The sequence below is a fragment of the Staurois parvus genome, unplaced genomic scaffold (assembly GCF_062004578.1).
Source record: "Staurois parvus isolate SC_StPar_1 unplaced genomic scaffold, SC_StPar_1.0 ptg000043l, whole genome shotgun sequence".
NCBI classification, from domain to species: Eukaryota; Metazoa; Chordata; class Amphibia; order Anura; family Ranidae; genus Staurois; species Staurois parvus.
Genome location: NW_028317839.1, coordinates 1,292,012 through 1,314,208, shown reverse-complemented (window position 1 = coordinate 1,314,208; position 22,197 = coordinate 1,292,012). Strand labels below are relative to the sequence as shown.

Below are 22,197 nucleotides of genomic sequence, written 5' to 3'. Positions count from 1 at the left end.
GAAGCTATAGTGTAGCATCTATGAATGAAGGAGGTGGGCAGAAAGGGCAGACATAGCCAGAACTCTTGATGAGTGTATATGGCAGGTGTCTTTAAGTGTATCTACCCCTAAAGCACCAAAAGATTACTGCTGTTGGGGAAGGGAGGGCCAGAGGACTGAAGATTTTAATTAAAACCTCAGCCATTAATTGTAAGTAATGTCCTTTGTACCTGATTTTTTTTTTAATCACTTGACCTCCGGAAGATTTTACCCGCTTCATAACCAGGGCATTTTTTTCTATTCAGCACTGCGCTACTTAAACTGGCAATTGTTCATCATGCAACACTGTACCCAAATAAAATTTATATATTTTTTCTTCACACAAATAGTTTTCTTTTGATGACATTTGATCACCACTGGGGTTTTTAAATTATATTATTTATTATATAAATATAAAAAGACAGAATTTTTTTAAATATATATATTTTACTTTCTGTTATAAAACATATCCAATAAAACAAAATCAAAATTAAAATTTCTTCATAAATTTAGGCTATCATGTATTCTGCAACATGTCTTTGGTTAAAAAAAAAAGTGTATATTAATTGGTTTATGTGAAAGTTATAGTGCCTACAAACTATGGTGTATATATACTGGAATTTACGCAGCTATGACGCTATACTGGTAATGGTGGTGATCAATGACCTCTAGTGGGACTGTGATAGTATGGTGGGAAATCTGGCGCTAATAGACCTTCGCCTGGAGGTACACTAACATCAAGGTGTTAACTGTGTGTCTAACAAGTTTGTAATGTGTCTAATATGTCCTGCTTTTACTTAATATCTGGCTGTTTGTTCTTCTTGCTTTGTGGGGAGAAGAAACAGCCAGATCGCTGTTCTGTGTGTTTGTAAACACAGGGCTCTGTGTTGCGATTAGACACAGCTGATCTTAGCCATAAATCATTGGCTGAAACCTGCTGACATAATTTTGCTGTGTCCAACCACTGTAAGGATCAGCAGGGGGCTGCTTATGCGCATCTCAAACACAGAAGTAGGCGGCAACGTTTATTTACATTGCTGAGCCTGCAGCTACAGCTGGGTCACAGTAAATCTACTGTAACTGAGCAGCAAGTGGTTAAAATAACTTTTTGACTACATTTGGGGTTTAAGAATTGACAGGTTGATTAATCACCAAACAACATGATTTGGTATTGCTGGAAAATTGGTCAAAGAAGTGGAAATTGCAGTTCAAGGTTTCTAAATGTAAAATAATGCACCTTGGGAAAAAATAATTCCTTGAGAATACAACATTGGGGTACAATGTTGGCCAGCACTGCAGAGGAAATGGATTTGGGGGTTCTTATTTCAAATGATTGCAAAATGAGCAAACAGTGTGGCCAGTCAGTAGAGAAAGCTAATAGAATTCTAGGGTGCGTCACTAGAGGGGTCACCAGCTGGATGAAGATCCTGATTCCTCTGCATAGATCTTTAACCTCTTGCCGTCCGTCTGCTGTCTATAAACGGCAGAGCGGTGGCACTCCAGGGGTGGGTTGCCGTTCATAAACGGCACCCGCCTTTTCTAGCTGTGCGTGCTCCTTGGGAGCGCGCAGCACCGCAATCCGGTGCCCGCTGTGTCCTCCGGACACAGTGAAACACCGATCGTCAGACGGGACCTCTGTACAAGGTCCCGATCATGTGATTACTGATAGGCCAATCAGTGACCACATGCAAAGTAGTAAGCAAGATGTCACTTGTGACGACATTGCTTACTACGTGTGAAATCTGTGAATGATCACAGAGGTCACATGGTACAAGGCTATTCACTACAGCCTTGTACCATGTGACAAGGTGTGACCAATCACAGCTCACTCAGTATTTCTCAATGGCTGCAAGAATGCAGACAGAGAGAGAAATGATTGCTTTTACATCCTATATGGGTGTAAAAGCAATCACTGTAAAAAAAAAAAAAAGTAAAAAAAAAAAAATCTTCATCACCCCCACATGTAGTACAGTGTCACCATGGTGACACTGTACTGCTAGGGTGACAGTATGTAAAAAAAAACAAAAAAAACAACATATAAAAATGTTAAAAAAAATGTTTAAAAAGTATAATTTTTGGTTATAAACTAATTTGGCTTATTTTTGTTTTACTAAAAATATAACGGAATAAATTTTGGTCAAGATTTATGATGAAAGATTATTTATTTGCAAAATTTTATAAGAAAAACACTTTTTAAAAATTTTTTTGGACATTTTCATTTACATAGCAAAAAAAATAAAAATCCCAGCGGTGAATAAATACCACCAAAATAAAACTTTATCTGTCTCAAAAAAATGGTAAAAAATTCATATGGGTACAGTATTGCATGACCGCGCAATTGTCATTCAAAATGTGATAGCGCTGAAAGCTGAAAATTGCCCTGGACAGGAAGGAGGTAAAAGTGTCCGGACAGGAAGTGGTTAATTAGACCTCATTTAGAATACTTTGTCCAGTTCTGGAGACCTCACTTCCAAAAAGATATTGATAAGAGAGAACGAGTCTAGAGATGGGTAACAAATATGGTGAAAGGTCTGGGGGATAAAACATATCAAGAGCGACTTCAGGAATGTAATGCCTACAGTCTGGAGGAAAAGGTGGAAAATTGAGACAATATTGAATCCTTTAAATACATCAAGGGGCAGGGTTCAGAAGGGCAGTATTTTCAACACCAAAACAAAATGAAGAACACGGGGACATGACCATAAACTAACTGGAGGAAAGTTCAAAACTAATCTGAGAAAATATTATTTTGCTGAAAGAGTAGTTGATACTTGGAATAAACTTCCATCAGAGGTACTGAGTCAATCAACAGTAAATCAACAAAAAAGTTCACAAAAAAAAAACCACAACAAAAAAATGGGTGAACTTGATGGACCACTTGGTCTTTTTCTGCTGTCACTTTTCTATGTTTCTTAACATTTTTATCATTCAGATTGGTTTGTCTCTATATATTGTACACATGAGGTTTGATTCTGCAAATCATGGAAAATCCCTAACTGCACAGCTTCAGTAGCAAGTGATCATGTAGCTGTAATTTTTTTCATGTCTGCATTATTTCATTTTTACATTTCAAACCAAGTGCAGTTCCCATAACAATTTTTAACGTATCTAGTCATTGGCACAGTTGTACTGAACATGTAAAATGCTGACACTTGAGACATTGCTGGATATGTAAAGACTAATAAACAATGGTTGTGGCTGCATGGCTGGGAACAGACTACTCATTGAATTTTGTCATTGTTGTCAGACAGCAAGGAATACCTTAAATTGGTATTTAGAGAGGTTAGGTAATGTGTTCCCACAGCAAAATAATGATCACACAGCAATCTGGAGACACTTGTCCAAAAGTCAGGGGGATCAACAAGAAAATAGAATGTTTGCCTTTCTTTGAAATGTGTTTAGTTTACCGTATTCTCTTTTAAGAGAAATGTGTGACCTACAAAAAAAGTGTAGTTTTTTGTTTTTTTTTTTCATTTCCTGTTAGATCCGGTCCCGAAGGCATAGAGAAGCTCAGAACAGAGAAGTTTTTGTTTTTGCTACAAAGAATGATTGATATGGTATCCACTAATAGGCTGTGCTTAACTGACAGGAAACTAGCAAAATAATGGAACCGAGATCCACTTAGAGAACATTCCCAAATCTAAGTTGCTATGTGTGCCAGGCCCCGAGACACTTGAAGACTTTGTCCATTTTTGGGCAAGATGTTGCTTGTTAAGCTTGGCTCTCTCACTAAGCCTTTTGGGTGGTATTTGGGGACCTCATGCCGGGCCTTTATACTAGGAAGCTCTCCTGGGAAACTGTTTTTTTTATAGCTAACATCTTTTGCAGATGTAAAACAGGCTTAGAAGGAAGATTCAGATCATGTCAGGGAACAGTCACTGTTTATTAAGTAACAGTAGTATTTTATGGTAATGTGGCCTACATCTTACTTTTTATTGCCTTCAGTTTTGATTTGTATTCTTACATAAACACGGTTATGTTTGTGTTTTTCCTTTTTATTTTGTTGTGTGCGCATGTTTGTCAGTATTTAATAACATGGCTCTCTTGCAGTTTGTATCAGGCAGATGCCACCTGTTAGGCCTCTTGCACACAGCATGTTTTTAGGCATTCAGGTGATTTTTTTTTTCCTAACTGATCTAAATACATCCCATTGTTTTAAATAGGTTTGTACATACTGGTTCGTAAACTTTCAATGCGTATAGATTAAAAAAGAAACAACCCCCCCCAAAAAAAATATTATTGCTATGGGCGTATACGCATGTGCTCCACACTCCCTTTAAATATAGTTAGAAGGATTGTTACACGTGCACGCATGCACTCAACTGTGCTCAAATACACGCATGTGCTATATAGCCCTTCCTAATTATTATTATTATTATACAGGAGTTATATAGCACCAACAGTTTGCTCAGCACTTTACAATATAACGGGAGACAATACAGCAACAACCTAATGTTTTTTTGCCAGGAATATCTGATGTTTATACATCAGTATTGTGCAAGTACCCTTTGACAGATGTGGTTCAAAAATGTAAGCTTGCTTGCAAAAAAAAATTGGTTCTCCGAAAAAACTCAAAAACCTTGCGAGATCCTGGCCATCCGTGCAGTTTTATGCCTAGCAGTGGTTTCTGTCACAGTGTTCTGTTTGCTCCATATTTCCTTTACATTTTTTTTATAAAGCGTTCAAGGCATAAATAATATTAATAAGCAGCTTGTCAACTGCTGAACCTGCACACTTCCACCCAAGAGTGCTGAAACCTTAGAATTTTAATTCAAAGGAGATTTGCTATATACATTGAACATAAACCACCAAATATATATCACCTACAAGAGTCTTCTTTTTCTTAGTACTTAGAAGTGAGGTCTCCGCCTGCAAGTTCCAAGCTCTACCAACATGCTGCAGCCAGTACCTTGGTGGACCTTGCTAGGCTGGATTAATTTATTATGCATTACATAGAAGAGAGTTCACTGCTGCTACAGCAATGTGGTCTCAATGGTAGGATTGGCAGTTGGAAACTTCATGCATGAATCCTAATCAGGGGCGGACTGACCATTTGGAAACTCAGGCATTGCCCGAGGGCCCGGGGTCAGTAGGGGGCCCCATGAGATGCCCCTGGTACCTTTTTCATAGGCTTTTTTGAGTTTGGGCAAGGACACGGGCCCCTATTGCCCGGGGGCCCCATGAGTTGTCAGTCCGCCCCTGATCCTAATATACAGGAGGCCAATGGGTTTTTCATTTGAGCAGGCTCCACCGATACTTACCAACCATGTAATTCTGCATCATGATCTAAAAACTTTTTTTAGAATATATAACATTTCAGCAACTAGAATAGTTACACTGAAAGTCATAGATGTTATAATTGCTTGAGTTGGCATGGTTTGCCGTACATAAATAACTGTTCTATTTTGCCCTACAGCCTCCAATCAGATTAATACCTGCTCTGAAAAAAAAAACAGCTGCAAAATGTTGGAATCTGATTTGTGCCTATGGGGCATCTCTGAACATTTTTCACATGAAAATGAAAAATAATGCAGAGTCAGTGTATTCGCATACACACAAAAGAATGTTCATTTGTAATGCATGTTCAGTGATATACTGTCTGTTCGAAGGTGCGGATGTTTTTAATCCAGACATTCTGAAGTCCCACCATAGTGCAGGTGACCTTTAATTTGCAGACAGCTAGGGCTAAGAAAAGCCCGAAAGGAGGTTACATGGCGGACCAAGTGGCTTATATAAAGAAACAGGCATTATTACAGTCAAGGCTCTCAATCCATCCAGGCAAAGAGTCTCTTCTCTCCATGTTAAGGCACTCACTAGAGCGCCTTGCTCTGAGAGAAGTCACAAGAAAGCGTGGCGACGTGCAGCCTGCAGTGACTGTGGATGATGAAGGCTCCTCAGACCGTAGTGCACGGTATGCTGGCTGACAAAGCCGTCTCCATGATGACGTCAACGTCTTGGTGACATACACTCCTACATGTTTCTCCCAATGATCTTGGGCTTCTTCAGGGACCTTTAATTTGCACAGGCAATGGCCAGTGCTTCAGCAACACAGTATAGTTGCCTGTTTAAAGTGGTTGTAAAGACTCAAGGTTTTTGCATTCTGCGCATAAACATAAAAAACCCTCTGTGTACAGCAGACCCCCCAGCCCCACCTAATACTTACCTGAGCTCCACTCCGATCCAGCCATGTGCACCAGAGCCTCGGACATTGGCTGAGACAGCAGCAGGAGCTATTGGTTCCTGCTGATGTCAGTCATAGCCAGTGGGGCAATGGGGAGAGAGAAGGGGCTGGGCCGAGCTGCAGCTCTGTGTGTGAATGGACACACAGAGCAGCGGCTTGGGAGCCTCCATAACAAGCTGCTTTTTTATAATTGCCTTTTTAATATCACTTTACATATCCACTTCACACCAGGTAGGGCAAATACTAGGTTTATGGAGCCTAAGCAACAAAGTATGGATTTGCTACTCAATAACAAAAACACTCCTCAATAGTTAGCACTCTTAATATCAGAACCTAAAAATATGACCCACCGGAGCGGATTTGTAATGGCAGCAGTGGAACTATATAATGCCTATAGCCCTGTCCTTAGACTCAAGACTATCACTCGGTAGTTAGTTTGCCTTCACCAAAGCCAATTGCACAGTGGAATCCAGCCAGAAGCCAATGGACCTTTATATGGTTCCTTCCACAAAAATTCTCTGGAGCACATAAAATATCTTCTTATTCCCTTGGGCCACTGAAGCTATTAGGAAACCAGTTTAAAAGACAATTGTGCAACTATTAGAATGTCACGGGTTAACGTTGGAGACTAACAGTACTGCTATATATTTTAGGAGCCGGGGATTCCAGAGCTAAGCTTACACAGAAAGCCATGTTTCATTCCTTTTTGAAGAAGAAACAAGTACCATCATAATGTTAGCAACACACTCCTGCATTTCTTTGTTTTAACCTCAGCAGAGATTTATAGGAATATGTTAAATATGCAGCTGAGGAAAATGAGATGAGCAGAATGTATCTGATCTTCTTCTAAAAGGCTGTTGCACTGGTTGCCAAGCAACAAATTTTCAAGAACTCTGCCATAATGTGTGTTCGTACAAACCCTTTGTGCTCCCAGCGGCAAGACAGAGCTGAAGTTTGCAGATGCGCAGCACTGGAGCTTTCCAAATCCAGCCTTCTAGCAATTGTATTTCAAAGAGAGATTAGTCGTCCCTGACAGGTTGTGATAAAAATGAAATCGTTATTTCCCTTTAAATTACGTGTGTGGTGTGATCGTTCTGGAGGAAATCCCTTCCCTTCTCCATGTAATTTTATGCTTCTATCTTTTGATGGATATTTCTGTTAAGAGAAAGATGTTTAATGCATTAATGGGCTTTCTGTATCTTTTGATGACTTGCAGGATTGGCTAAATACATTGCGTAATCGTTACAAATTCCTTATGATCATTTCAGCAATATATTTGTTATTACATATAGTTGGCAAGTTTGAATAAAGACACGGGTCCATATTCCCATATCCCTGCATATTGTGTTCACTCAAAAAGATTTAACTACTCTTTCAGCTGATAACTCTTGGAGGGGTTGTCACATTTTTACTTTTCTGACTGTGGAGAACCCCTTATGCAGTTTAAGATTAAATTGCTACTCTTAACTTCATACTGTGGCCACAAGCCTTCTTCAGAGTCCTTATGTTAAACCATTTATTCCCAATACTGCAGTCTCCATTTAGCAGTTTGTCTAATGCTATCATATTCCTTCTCAAGCACTTCTCTCCAAGGAGAATTTATTTAATTTCCATAATCTTTAGTCCTAACCTAGGTCCTCCATCCCCTTGCCTATTTAGTTGCCCTTCCATGAACTGTCTCTAGTTCAAGGATGTCTTTTTTGAGGTTTGGTGCCCAAAGCTAAACAATCTACGCAAGATTAAATTAAATGTAAATGTAATTTTAAATCCTAATTTTTTAGAAAAGACTCAAAGCTGTCCTTTATGACATACCCAAACTTGGAGCTAGGAATTTCTGTACTTTGCCCATTCAATGTCTCTAGTGTTTTCAGTAGTCACACACACTGCTTTAGGTTAGATACTTCAAGGAATGTCCTTCACAAAGTTTTGAACAAGGCCCACCATTTGTTGGTGTCTTGTGACGTTGCTATTCAGGAAGTATTACTTATTTAACATAGATGGTCAGTGTGCATTTCCAAAATCAGCATCAGTATAGGCCGTCCTAGATTACATTTGTTCCCATCTCCAGTCACCATGTATGTGTATTGGCCTCTTGTATGAGGGATCAACTTCTACCTCCTTGATTTGTGTAACTGGTCACAGCACATGACAATATAAGGCTTCATGCACACTGGGGTTCTTCTAAACTATTTTCTTTTGGGGCGGGAGAAGCAGCTTCAAAAACGCTCCTAGGCTGCATTTTTCCAAATGCGTTTAAGCACGTTCAGTGCTTTGGTGTTTGTTCATTTCATTGGCCAGAATATCAGTTTATTCTGGCCATTGAAAATAAAAACTCTCAAATGCTAAATGTGCCTAGCATTAAGAAGCGTTTTCCTGTGTTTAGGCATGTCAGGTTTATTTTATATCAGGACACTCCTCTTGAACTCCTTTGAATGCTTATAGTTTGCATGGACACATGGGTTAACATGGAGGAAAGTTTAGAGGCAGGGAGGAACCCCCCCCCCCAAAAAAAACTTCAAGCGTATGTAAAGGAGCGTGTTTGAGCTCAAGTGTGCATGAAACTTTAGGGTCCTTGCACACTAGGGGCAGAAAAAAATGCCAGAACCTTGGGCAGAAAAAGCAGCATTAAAATGCTCATAGTGGCTCGTATTGCACAAGAGTTTGAGAGTTTATGGTCATTTTATTATTATTATTATTATTATTATTATTATTATTATTATACAGGATTTATATAGCATCAACAGTTTGCTCAGCGCTTTACAATATAATGGGAGACAATACAGCAACAATACAGTTCAATACAAGAGGGTTTGGAGGGCCCTGCTCCTGGGAGCTTACAATCTAAGAGTCAATTTGGTTTTATGCTTTTTTTTTTTTCCCCCAAAACATTCCTCTCTCCTCATTTTTCACTATAATCAATGCACACTTGAAAATGAGTGCTCCTACACACTGCTTTTATGAGCATTCCGGTGTTTTGTATTTATAGCAGAAAAATTACTCTTTAGAACATGACTTTGGAGGTTTTTTTCTGCCTCTAAACTCCATAAACAGGCTAACATGGAGGGTGATTTAGAGGCAGAGGAAAAAAAACGCCAGTAGAAGCAGCTTTTTTGAGTTGCAGTGTGAATGAGGCCTTACTGTATAAAGTAAATTGTCAAACCTGGTCAGTTCAAACTGACTATAAGAAAGAAATGCATAAGCAGCGTGAAAACCGTTCCTGTAAGCACACTTTGCCACAGTTTTAATACCTGAAGCTATGTAAAGCTTGGCCTTTCCTTTAAAAGTTAAACTTGGCTGTGCTTCTGAGCTTCCCTGCTGGTCGGTGAGGCCACCCATCACTTTAAAGGCTAGTAATTAGGTGTAGATGGACAATTCCACACTCAATGTCTACAGAAAAGGGGTGGGATTTACATATGCAGCAGAGTGCACAAGTTTTTGGCTGCCAAACAAATTTATATTTAAAGCTAGTTATATGGTCATTTAAGGGTTGATTTATAAATGTTCTCACACTAGATTTATACAGCTCTTACCCCAGTTTAACACATTTTTTTCCAGTTGAATTAATTCGATAAATGTGTGAATCCTGGGGGAAAGTTTTATGTGAATCTTGTGGGAAATTATAAACAGAATGTTTTTATTTGCTTAGAAAACAGTGTTTAACATTAGAATGAACATTTTCTTATTATAAATTGTTTTTAAAGCTGTTTAATGGTCACAGCATACATTTTCATTTTAGAACCTCAGTATTGTAATATCAATATAAACAATTGTTATTTTGACAATTCACTATAAGATTACTTGAAAAATCCCCTTTCAGGTTGTGAGTTCTGCCTGTCTACTGGTCTTCGCTTTCCACAACTTCCTGGATTCCCAGCATGCTTTGCAGCTTCTGTTTACTTTTTTAAGAACTACATATCCCATGGTACCTTGCCTGTAAGCGTGGATTCCTGTATTGACTCCGCCTCTTTAGACTTCTTTGTAATTCAGAAGGCAGGTTCTCTGAAATGTGTGACACAGCAGTACCTACACTCAGGGTATACTCTGTCACAGAATTCAAGGAAGCTAATGGGTGGAAATATTAAAGTAAATTTACAAACTTCAAGATGATTGAGATTATTAGGATTGGCATGAAATAATTGAAATTCAGAGAGAAATATTTTTTACATTTTGCCCATACATACACTTTAAAGTGTATTGTGTTTTTTCAAATAAACTCCTAGATTGTAAGCTCGAAAGAGCAGGGCCCACGAACCCCTCGTGTATCGCATTGTATTGTTACTGTACTGTCACATGTTCTGTCCCCCTTTGTATTGTACAGCGCTGAGTGAACTGTTGGCGCTTTATAAATACTGTATAATAATAATAATAATAATAATCTGGGTTATCTGGCCTCCCTACAAAAAAAAGCTATTTATATTTTTATTATGTAGTCTTGTGGCAAATTCCTTCAGGCTTCTTTCTGAGTAAATATACTTCCAGATAAATAGCCTTAAACATCATTTCCATTGGTGATCTTGAACTGGATGTAAACCTCAGACATGAAATATACACAAAGCATATCCTTCTATAGTGTGTACTTGTCTCAGTCCAGAGCACAAAGTGTCATTGCTGTCTGCTGCTTCATCTGCTAGTCATTTCTGACAAGTTTTCATGACACCAAGAGAAAAATGGTGACGGGAGGGATCTCCAACAGACTGACAGCCTCAGCTCTGTTCCTGTGAGCTGTGTGTGGGGGGGTGTCCCTTCCCTCCAATCAGCTCTCAGAACTCTCCCCACTATACAGTGTGTAACTTCAGCTGTCTGTTCCCTTTTTTTTTTATGAACTCTGACAGGCTTTAAAATTCAGCACTTTGAATGGAAGACTAGACTGCAGATAGACAGGTACAACTTATGTAATCTAGGGTCCCTAACTTACATTCATACATATACTAGGATCAATTTAGACAGGACTGATGTGAATGCATGATATATATATATGTAAAGTGCTGCGTAAATTGACAGCGCTATAGAAGTACCTGAAATAAATAAATGTAGGAGGATTTGTTTCATCTGTGTGATCACCTTAGGATAGTCACTTCACTGGGTATACGGAAGGGTTTACAATCACTTTAATGTTTTACAAAGTGCTATTAGCTCCTAGATATAACTGGATCAGCTGATCGCTTTAGCTTTCAGTGTTTTCCGAAGGTGATGTCTATGTATGTTGTCAGTTGAAAGTGCCTTTGATTTTGGCAGGTTTACATTCGTTTTGTGTTGGTGGGACTGGATAGTTACACAACGTAGTTTGGAGACAAATTCTCTCCAAAGTGGTTGCTTTTACACACTGCGTAGATTGATGTTTCTGTAAGTCACTGGTTCTCAGGCTTTTTCCACCCCTTTGGAAATGGCTGAACTTAAGAGAAATATGTCTAAAGCTTTTTTTGGTCATATTTCTCTTGTGGGTCCCAGGAGTACAATAACTTTTGTCCTCGAGGCAGCTGATAACAGCATTTATGTTTAGTCTCCCTAAAAGTATGTTTCAAGAAAAAGTTTATTTAAAATAATGCAGCTACAGGCTTCTCTTTAGTGGTGCATTTTCCTTTTACCGTAAAAACGTGCGTTGTTATGGTCAAATGCTTGCTTCAAAATAGAACGTAGGCTTGTCCAAAACAGTCACTGGAGTACACAGCTGCAGACAACTTTGGCCTGGCCTGCGACTCTCCTTTCTGCTAATGCTGTACTACAAGATGCTGAATGTGATCCTTGTTTTATTACATTGGGTACATGCAATATTTATCTACACACACCACTTTCAAGTTCCCTGCAGTGCCACAACGCGCCCCAGTTGGCAAATTACTGCTATAAGTACAGGAATATTCCAGTGACACTGGTGTCATTGACAAACTGTGAGTAAGCCCATAAAAGTAAGCCCCTGTATTGTATTACTTATTAAATCTAAAATAATAATTATGTAATTCCTTTACTAAACAACTTGACAGTTAACATTCAATGATGACCTCATTATAGAAATGTGGCTCTTAGGTCACTTCTTGCTTTGGGAGTTAGATCTCTATGCCAGAGCCCTCCAGTGACTCCTTGACAAGGTTATTGATGCATGCTAAGAGAAGGGAATGCTTGAAGAGAGAAAATATTTAATGCTATATTGGCTACATATAATAGTCCAATTTCTCCCCATCATACAGTGGGTAAAAGAAGTATTGAACACACCTTTTTTCTACGTAAATATATTTCTAAAGGGGCTATTGACATGAAATTTTCACCACATGTCGGTAACAACCCATGCAATTCATACATACAAAGAAATCAAATAAGTTCAGAAATTAAGTTTTGTGTAATAAAATGGGATGACACAGGGAAAAGTATCGAACACATGAAGAAAGGGAGGTGCAAAAAGGCATGGAAAGCCAAGCCGCCAGCTGACATCTATCAGTAATTCTAAAGCAATCCTGCCCCTTGTCAGTGCGAGTTAATATCATCTAGTTCACTCTCAACTGATGGCCCATATATCTCATTACCAAGGTGTCACACAAGAAACATCTCATGATGGGTAAAAGCAAAGAGCTCTCTCAAGACCTTCGCAGCCTTATTGTTGCAAAACATACTGATGGCATTGGTTACAGAAGGATTTCTAAACGTCTGAATGTTCCAGTGAGCACTGTTGTGGTCATAATCCGGAAGTGGAAAAAACATTTCACCATAAATTGGCCACGGCCAGGTGGTCCTTGCAAAATTTCTGATTCTGAGTGAAAAGAATTATCAGAAGAGTTGTCCAAGAGCCAATTGCCACTTGTGGAGAACTTCAGAAAGACCTGGAAATAGCAGGTACAATTTTTTCAAAGAAAACAAGTAATGCACTCAACTGCCATGGCCTGTATGCACGCTCACCATGCAAGGCTCCATTGCTGAAGAAAAAACATGGTGAAGCTCGTTTAATATTTGCGGCACAACATTTAGTCAAGCCTGTGAAATACTGGGAGAAAACAGTCTGGTCAGATGAGACCAGAATTGAGCTCTTTGGATGCCATATTACTCACCATGTTTGGAGGTCAAATGGCACTGCACATCACCCCAAAATCATCATACCAACAGTGAAGTTTGGAGGTGGAAACATCATGGTGTTGGGCTGTTTTTCAGCATACGGTACTGGCAAACTTCATGTTATTGAAGGGAAGGATGAGTGGGAAAAATTCACCAAGACCTTCTTGATAAAAATCTGCTGTCGTCTACCAGGATGATGATGAAATGAGGGTGGACATTTCATCAAGAGAATGATCCCAAAAATAAAGCTAAGGAAACTATCAATTGGTTTCAAAGAAAGAGAAAATAAAGCTGCTGGAATGGCCCAGCCAATCACCTGACTTGAATCCAATAGAAAATCTATGGAAAGAACTAAAGGTCAGAGTTCATAGAAGAGGCCCACGGAACATTCAAGTTTTGGAGTCTGTGTGGAAGAATGGGCAAAAATCACACCTGAGCAATGCATGCGAGTAGTTTCTCCATACAGGAGGCGTGTTGATGCTGTCATTAGCAACAAAGGATTTTGTACGAAGTATTAAATACATTTCAGTTAGCGTGTTCAATACTTTTTCGATTTTGTCATTCCATTTTATTACACAAAACTTGATTTCTGAATTTATTTGTTTTGTATGTATGGATTGCATGGGTTGTTACGAATGTGGTGAAAATTTCATATCAATAGCACCTTCAGAAATATATTTACTGAGAAAAATGGTGACGTGTTCAATACTTATTTTACTCGCTGTATATAGTTGTAATTTTAGTGCTGCATTATTGTTAGCAAACACCCTCTTGTAACACTCTGGGAGATGAATTAGGGAAAAGGGAACAAGAAAATATAAGGCCTGTTGCCAATAGTAAGTAATGCAGTTTGACTGGTTGCTGTGGGCTACAACCTTCAGGTTTCTAAACTCTAGTGTCACCATAAAATGATTTCTCTTATATCCTCTGGAATAAAAAAAAAAAGAAATCACACTACTAGTTGTCAAAGAAACACTTACAATGATATAACTATTGTATATCTCCACTATTCAATTTGCTACCTTCTTGCCTGCAGCTAGACAAAATCCACTTTTGTTTGAGGAATACTTATCATTTGTCTTTTTTGGTTTTGCAGTCACTGTATTCACCAGATTCTGGAGAGTGTCAACCACATCCACCAACATGACATCGTCCACAGAGATCTTAAGGTAATATTGGCGATTTCTTCTTCGTGTATTTATGTCCAGTGGCTTAGGAATCCTTCCTTGAATTCTTGCCTGGTTTGTTACTAATAAATGACTACATCATTACTGGACAGGTTGATATTATCTGAGAGGAAAACAGACATGGTTAAATTTTGGAATTCCATTGAAATCAGTGAATTTGTGTGTTAGGCTGTACCAGGTTTTTTTTTTTTTTTTTTTTTTGAAGTAGTGCGTTTTCTGTAAATTACCCTTACCTCTGTGTGTTCCATGCTTGGCCGGTGACATAAGACCTGCAGACTACGCTCTTGTCTACTAGTAATTGCAGTTCTACCAAATACATGGAAATCAAGGATGCATGCTGCAGGCCCAGGAATAGCCTTTATAACAGGTGGATTGGCAGATAAAGGGACACAGCATGACGGAATGACATATTGTATATGAAAGTTCAGCTGCATCAGTGTTGTTTAGCAAATATAAGGACCTCTGGTAAAAGGCAGTAGACTAGCCCTATAGACATCCTGTATAGGACGTTGGCATATTTGGTAGTTTTATTTTTTCCCTAAAATCAGTATCAGATTATTGCTCTCTTAAGGTGGTGAATTTGAAGCAAACTGTTCACTTGGGTGCATTCAGAGGTATAACCAAAAAAAGACGTTTGTCTTGTATAATTATTTATTACAGACCTTGATATAGTGCTCTCAATTGATGCAACACTTTACATACCATTCATTCACATCAGTCCCTTCTCTTAAGCGGCAATGTCAGGTCCAATATTTCCCATGTATGTGCTACAGGAAATACATTTGTAGGTTTATACCATAATGTGCTAGCATGCACTGCATACTGGTACATTGTGACGGACTTGCCTGTCAAAAGCTGTCCTCCAGCACTGTGCTGTCAGTGCTCTGGCACTGCCATATTCTGCTCTTCCTTCCAGGTTCGCTCTGTTCAGCTGCTTAAATTTCTGGGCCACAATGACGTCACTCCTGTACATTCACAGGAGTTCATAGGAGTGACTTCATCACGGCACAGAGCGGGTGCTGTAAATGTACTCTGAGCGGCACACATGCCGCTCAGTGTGCATTGCCACTGACAGGCAGGGGAAGCATTTATGACCAAAAGGGCTTTTCTGTCATGAAAACTCTGCCTGTGTGCGTTTTTTAAATATTTGTGTTTAATAAGACTTAAAGGAGTAACATGTCATTGGAGTGTGGGAGGAAGCATAACTAGGATTTGAACCATGAACCTCAGTGCCACAGTGCAGAAGTGCTAACCACTGAGTGTCTGTGCTGCCCACTTAAAGGGGAGTTCCACCTAAAAAAAAATAATAAATAAAAGTCAGCAGCTACAAAAACTGTAGCTGCCAACTTAAAATACAGACACTTACCTGTCCCTCGGTCCAGCGGTGTCCTCACCACGGCTGTTTTCACCGGTTGTCTGCTCTCCCCGGCATCTTCATTGTGGGCACCCGGCTATGACAGCTTGCGGCTTCACAGCCGGGTGCCCACTGCACATGTGCGTGAAGCGCTGTGCTTTGTGAATGGCCCCGTAGTCTTCTGGAATCTATCACATGTCCCAGAAGACTATGGGGAGGGCAACTTCCGCTTCTGATCGCTGGGGAAGTGGGAGCGGGTACCTGTCAAATTCAGGTACCCGCTCCCCAAAGGTGCCAGTCCTTAATGGGGAGCGGGGGACAAAGGCTTAAAGTAGTACTTCCCCTTTTGAGCGGAGCTCCACTTTAAGCCTAGTTTCACTCTAGAATGTGGTGCTGGAAACTGGCGATTATGCGTGTTTTACACACCACATTCAATTCACACTGCCCTTGCAATCTGCAGAGGGTGTCAGTGCAATCTTAACCCCCCCCCCGCCTCCAAAAGCAGGTCGCAAAGGCAGTGCGTTTGCCTGCACCGATTAACATAGTACAACATGATCATGCAATCTGGTTGCAGTGCGGTTTCAAAATTGGTGCATGCATGACTTTGGTGCAATGCGGTGTGATTTCAGCCCATTCAAAATGAATGAGATTAAATTACACCACACTGAAACACATGTGAATTGCACATGAATGTGGTTCCTGTGAAATTTGTATGTGGTTCCTGTGAAATTTGTATGTGGTTCATATTGTGTCCAAATGTCCATCTAGAAGGTCTGTGTGTGTAGAATATGATTGTTAATAATATGAGTGTCATAAGTAAGGATGAGCTTTTTGTTTATTTGGGTCAACTATCCAGTTATACTTACAACTTCATAAGAACTAGAACTCCCAACGCACAATACTTACAGATTGCATACACGCGATTAACCAACTGCACTTTTGTTCTCTTCCCTCACTTCAGTGCCCTCTTACACATCTGCTAGCAGTGGTTTTCCCTTCACTCACCAGAGCATTACCGTCTTCTTACTCCTAAGCACTTACACATAAGCCTCTTGGGCTAATCATAAGACAGGCAAAACACTAGATAGCTGAGGCAGTGGAAGATTAATACCTCTGCATTGCTACATAAAAGTGTTAGTATTGCCACCTACTGATCGCTAATGGTATTACAAGTATATACATTTCCAGCATTTCACAAGGCATATTTACAGATAATCACTAGTCCATAGATTTGTAGAATGTTGTTTTTGCTCATATTAAATGGATAGCGTTTGAGTAGAATGATGTCCAGTTTTGTCTGACCTCACTTGAACTTTTTATTCCTATGTAGCCTGAGAACCTGTTATTGGCCAGCAAATGCAAGGGGGCTGCCGTGAAACTGGCTGACTTTGGTCTTGCCATTGAAGTCCAGGGAGAACAGCAAGCATGGTTTGGTAAGCACGCATAGTTCTATAATCAATTAAATGACTGAAGTCAGCAGAGCTGTTCCCTATACTAGAGTAGCTGATCTATGGAGCTAGGTGGCCACCCCTCTTGGGGTTTCTTGTAAGGCCCCTGATGTGCACTGATGCCCTTAGCCTGCCATTTGCTTGCATGTTATATGCATTGAAACGGTAGTTGGGTTATTTATTTCAGGTACTTATATAGCGTTGTCAATTTACATATATATTGTACATTCACATCAGTCCCTTACCCTCAAGGGGTGTACAATCTAAGGTCCCTAACTTACATTCATACATACACATACTAGGGCCAATTTAGACAGGATCCAATTGTGGGAGGAAACCGGAGAACCCGGATGAAACACACGCAGGCACAGGGAGAACATGCAAACTCCAAGCAGGTGGTGCTGTGGTTGGGATTTGAACCAATGACCCTAGTACTGCCAGGCGGAAGTGCTGACCATTTAGCCAGGTTATTCCTCATAGTAGATAATGGATCTATGCAAATGTGCAAATATTTTTAAGTGCCTAAAGTTTCACTACAGTAATGCAAGCAAAAACCTGTAAACACAAGAGGTCGTAGAGACAATCTATGTCAACTTGGCATAGTAACATACCCTGCCAGTGTGCCAAATGTTGAAATAGGTCCCATATGTTGAAAATAAAAAAAAAAAAGATGCACAGCCCTAATTCGACATCAGAAAATCATGGATACGTATGTTTTAAAGTGTCTGTCTTGTAATATTTGCATACATGTGTATGTCTTAGATGTAAAACCTTTCTCTGGTTGTTTAGTCTTAGATCTTTAAACCCAGAATTATATTATGTCTTTATGGCTACTGTGTAAACTTTTATGAAATGACAGTAGTATTCCTGTTAGTGAGATGGAACAAGCTGATACACAAGACCAAACAAATTCAGTATAATATGTATAATGCTTTCTCTGTTTTTCAGGTTTTGCTGGCACACCAGGCTACCTCTCCCCAGAGGTATTAAGGAAAGACCCTTATGGAAAGCCAGTTGACATATGGGCCTGTGGTAAGGAGTTAGACTTTTCTGTGTGCAGTACATTTGTTGTTGGCTTACTGCACAGTGCCTGTTTTCTGAGCATATGTATAGCAAGCAAATTGAATTCCTAAACTTTCTTAGGTGTATGTAAATTCTAACTATACATTTCCCATAGTTTCTCCCTTTTGGTTTGTTAGACGTGCCATTGTGAAAGCAATGTGTTCTATTTGTTTGATAAGTGAAAAAAATATTGTTGATCCTGCCAGAAATTGTGAGCTTGTACTGTCTTGTAGTGAGCTGACAGCACATTACCTCTGCTGCAGCACTGCTCAGGGTACCTCCATGAACCCCCCTATTGAATGTACTGTGGATGGGGAAGTATGCTGTAGTCACTCCTCCTCTCGTAGGTAACAGTACTACTCCTTCATAGATGAGTACAGTGAGTGAATACTCCCACCATAGGTGACAAAGTTGTGGTACTGGCAGGATAACCAGTTATACGTAGTATTCCTTTGTTAATGTTAAATAAAGTTTTAAAAAAAATGAAGGAAGCCCTGCAGTACATCAAAACAATGCATTGTAGAGTGTGCGCACATTATGCACAGCACACATTTTGGCCCACTGTTGTGAAGTGGCCCTTTTCCAATTTTGTAGTTAACTGCTAATTGTGTTTAACATTAAAAAGTACTTGTATTTTTTGGTCCAACTTGTATTGTGTTTGTACCTGATTTCTGTTTTTATTAAAACTTTCTTTACACAATGGTGCTTAGACTGAGAGAGGGAGGGTCAGCACTGCAGTACTGGAGGTCTGGAGCCTGACTGTGCTGTCTGGCAGGCTTGATTGGATCAGAAGACTAGCTGAACTGTGCAGTTTTCATATATGTATGTTAGTGTATATATCAGTTTGCATGCGTTAGCTTTACATCTGTGCACAGTCAAGAGTGGTAGATTTTGTCAGTACATGGTGTTATTATCTGTTAGTAAACATTTTCTCTTTTTTAGGGGTCATTCTGTACATATTATTAGTGGGTTATCCTCCTTTCTGGGATGAAGATCAACATAAGCTCTACCAGCAAATCAAAGCTGGAGCATATGACGTAAGTTAATGACAAGTTAATGGCAAGTTCAGCTTTCATAAACATTGTTCAGGCAATCACAGTAAATTAGACTGCATTGTGTGGTTTATGACGATGCTGCCTGTTGATACATAGGTTATTTTGTGGTATAAGCCAAGGTTCACACCAGTGCGACCTGTCATGTGATTGGACAGTTTAAAATCACATGACACATCACATCATATTGTTGGCAATGGAACCATTTAAATTGGTGTGACTCTGACTTTACGGTGTCCCACTGATTTAAAAAAAATAAAATAAAAAAAGGTTTCTGAACTATTTTTTGCAATTTCAGTTGCTTCTTGCATAGACATCTGTGCATGAAGTCGCACAGATGTCATCCATAGACATGCGGCTTTGAAATCTTGCGACTTCAAGTGAAGTTGTACGATTTCAAAATCAAATCCAGTGTGAACCATAGTGTAATATTATATGCTATAGCAACACACTTGTTCAAGAGCAACTCAGAGGCACTGCACTATGCAGTGTGTGCTGTCTCAGAAGTACAGCATGGATGGAGTGTTTGACCCATAAGATGCTTGGCCACATATTATTCACAGCTTGATGTTGAGATATTGGTAAGATAGGTTAGACAATTGTGTCCAGTATTATCTGTTCCTTACATGACACCCCATCATAAGAGAACCAAGGAGGCTGCCAGTGTTGACCTCATCTTTGGAAAATGCTAGTTTCCTGGTTATATTGTTGACTTTCTTACATCAATACATGTAAGAATAAGTTAGGCTGGCCATGCACAGTTAGATTTTGTTATTTTTGTTCAGCTAGCTGAACGTTAGGAAAAAAAAAATGATTTTCATCCACACAAATAGACTGAGGTATCTGCCTGCCAGGGCTTTGTATTCTGACAGTGGCAACCACAACTGTCCAAATACACTGATCAGCTTCTTGAGCCGCTGATCGATGGATACATTCTCCTAACATGTTCCTTTGACAGAAATCAGTCAAACAATCTCTGGTCCCTGCTGGACTTGCCAAATTTCAATCAGTGTATGGATGTTAATTTCCTGTTTATTTCCTGTCCATAGTGTTAAAGGGATATTAAACCCAAAAGCAAACATAATTTTATATATATATATATATATATATATATATATATATATATAATTTATATTTACCAATTCTTAGATGCTATGGCTGCATTTGTTTAAATTTTAGGCTTTCCTTCTTCTAATTTCACCTGGTGATCCTGCCACTAAATCAGCTGTTTTTCACAAGAACAAGTTTTCCAGCAGAATGTATCTGTATCAGGGATGAGACAAACCATTCAGCACTAGCAGGGGTTCTTACAATGATCCACTTTTATTTATGTAAAACCTTTATCCCGAAAATAAAAGTGCTTACTGTAACTGCATATAAAGTTTTAGCTGGAGTTTGGCTTCAGTTTTGTTAGTTTATTTAAATCTGCTGGTACATATAACACTCCCCTCTCCCCAGACTGACAGTGCTGCTTTCCAAAGGTGCCCCTTCTGCTCCTTCATCCAGAGTGGGGGCACTCTAATACAGAAGGTGTGTTACTGGCAGATCACCAGGTGAAAATAGAGGAAAAAGGCCAAAGAAAATAAAACTAATGCAACTACCACATCTAAGAATTGGTAAAATGCAGTGTATTACAGTTTTGGATTTTGGTTTTAATACTGCTTTAGGTAGTGTGATGCTTCCTTTTCACTGTCTTGTTAAAGTTACCGCAGAGAAAGATGGAAGAGGGGTGGCGGCTATTGTATCACGTTTTGTGTGTCTGGATAACCTACAAATATTTGATTTGTTTGTGTTGTTGCATTAATATTTCCTGTATAGTTCCCTTCACCTGAGTGGGATACAGTGACCCCGGAAGCAAAGAATTTAATCAATCAGATGCTGACAATAAACCCAGCAAAACGCATCACAGCAGATCAGGCTCTGAAGCACCCATGGGTCTGCGTAAGTTTCATTGAGGTTTCTTGCTTGTCCACATGGGGTAATATTGACATATTCTAGGCTGTTGGGGATGATTTGTAAATATATTTTTTAGGAATCCTTTCAAGGACTATGAGACAAATGGATCAGCTATCTAAATAGTTGTAATTGTTTAGTGATTTTTAGCTACAATTCTCATATTGTGATCATGGTTTCTAAATATAGCCAGGCAGCACACATGTATATCTGTTCGTGTAGTAATTGTGTTTTTTTTTCCTTTTCAGCAACGATCAACAGTGGCCTCAATGATGCACAGACAAGAGACTGTAGAATGCCTGAGGAAGTTCAATGCACGGAGAAAGCTTAAAGTGAGTCATTTCTTCTTTTTCTACTGGCATGTAGTCTGAAGGACTCTCTGCAGGAGAGTGGGCCTTGTATAGTAAGAGTAGAGGAAATTAAAGAAGTGGGTGTTAAGTGACTTCTAGGTAATTGGTCTTTGGTTTTACTTCTAACAATAAATGTAAGGCAAACATTGAAACTGGTATTACTACCAGCAGAAGGTTCCCGGTTAAAATATGATCTAGTCTTTGTTACATCATCTCATGCAAATAATAAAGTCTCAAAGCAGATCTAGTGAACAGCTTCCTCCATTGCATTTACCATCAACTGTTGGTATGCACAGCTTTCTTGCACATTATGCTAAAAGTCCCATGATATGTACCCACCTACAGTGATACAGGGTCCCTACATCTCATTGCTTCATCCACTATCGCTGCCATCTTCTTCTGGGTCCTGCATCTTCTATCTTTGGCCATTTGGGTGGTCACTGATAATATAACTCCTGAACTTGCATTATGGAGTTACATTGTCCTGGCACCCAGCTCTGTTCTCATTATGTTAGGAATGCAGGCAGTGTACACAAGAAAAAAGTGTACTAGTC

At 39.4% G+C, this 22,197-nt stretch overlaps 1 protein-coding gene across 24 annotated transcripts in view; it reads left to right on the top strand.

Annotated features, from left to right (window-relative positions):
- Positions 1 to 22,197, top strand: part of LOC149470465 (calcium/calmodulin-dependent protein kinase type II subunit gamma) — a 332,348-nt gene that overhangs the window by 230,789 nt on the left and 79,362 nt on the right. For all 24 annotated transcript variants that reach the window (XM_089663501.1, XM_089663475.1, XM_089663532.1 and 21 more), the window contains exons 6-11: positions 14,334 to 14,406; positions 17,109 to 17,211; positions 18,175 to 18,258; positions 19,231 to 19,325; positions 21,159 to 21,281; positions 21,542 to 21,625. In XM_089663501.1, the coding sequence (XP_089519627.1) occupies positions 14,334 to 14,406; positions 17,109 to 17,211; positions 18,175 to 18,258; positions 19,231 to 19,325; positions 21,159 to 21,281; positions 21,542 to 21,625 (562 nt within the window). The remainder of the gene's footprint in view (positions 1 to 14,333; positions 14,407 to 17,108; positions 17,212 to 18,174; positions 18,259 to 19,230; positions 19,326 to 21,158; positions 21,282 to 21,541; positions 21,626 to 22,197) is intronic.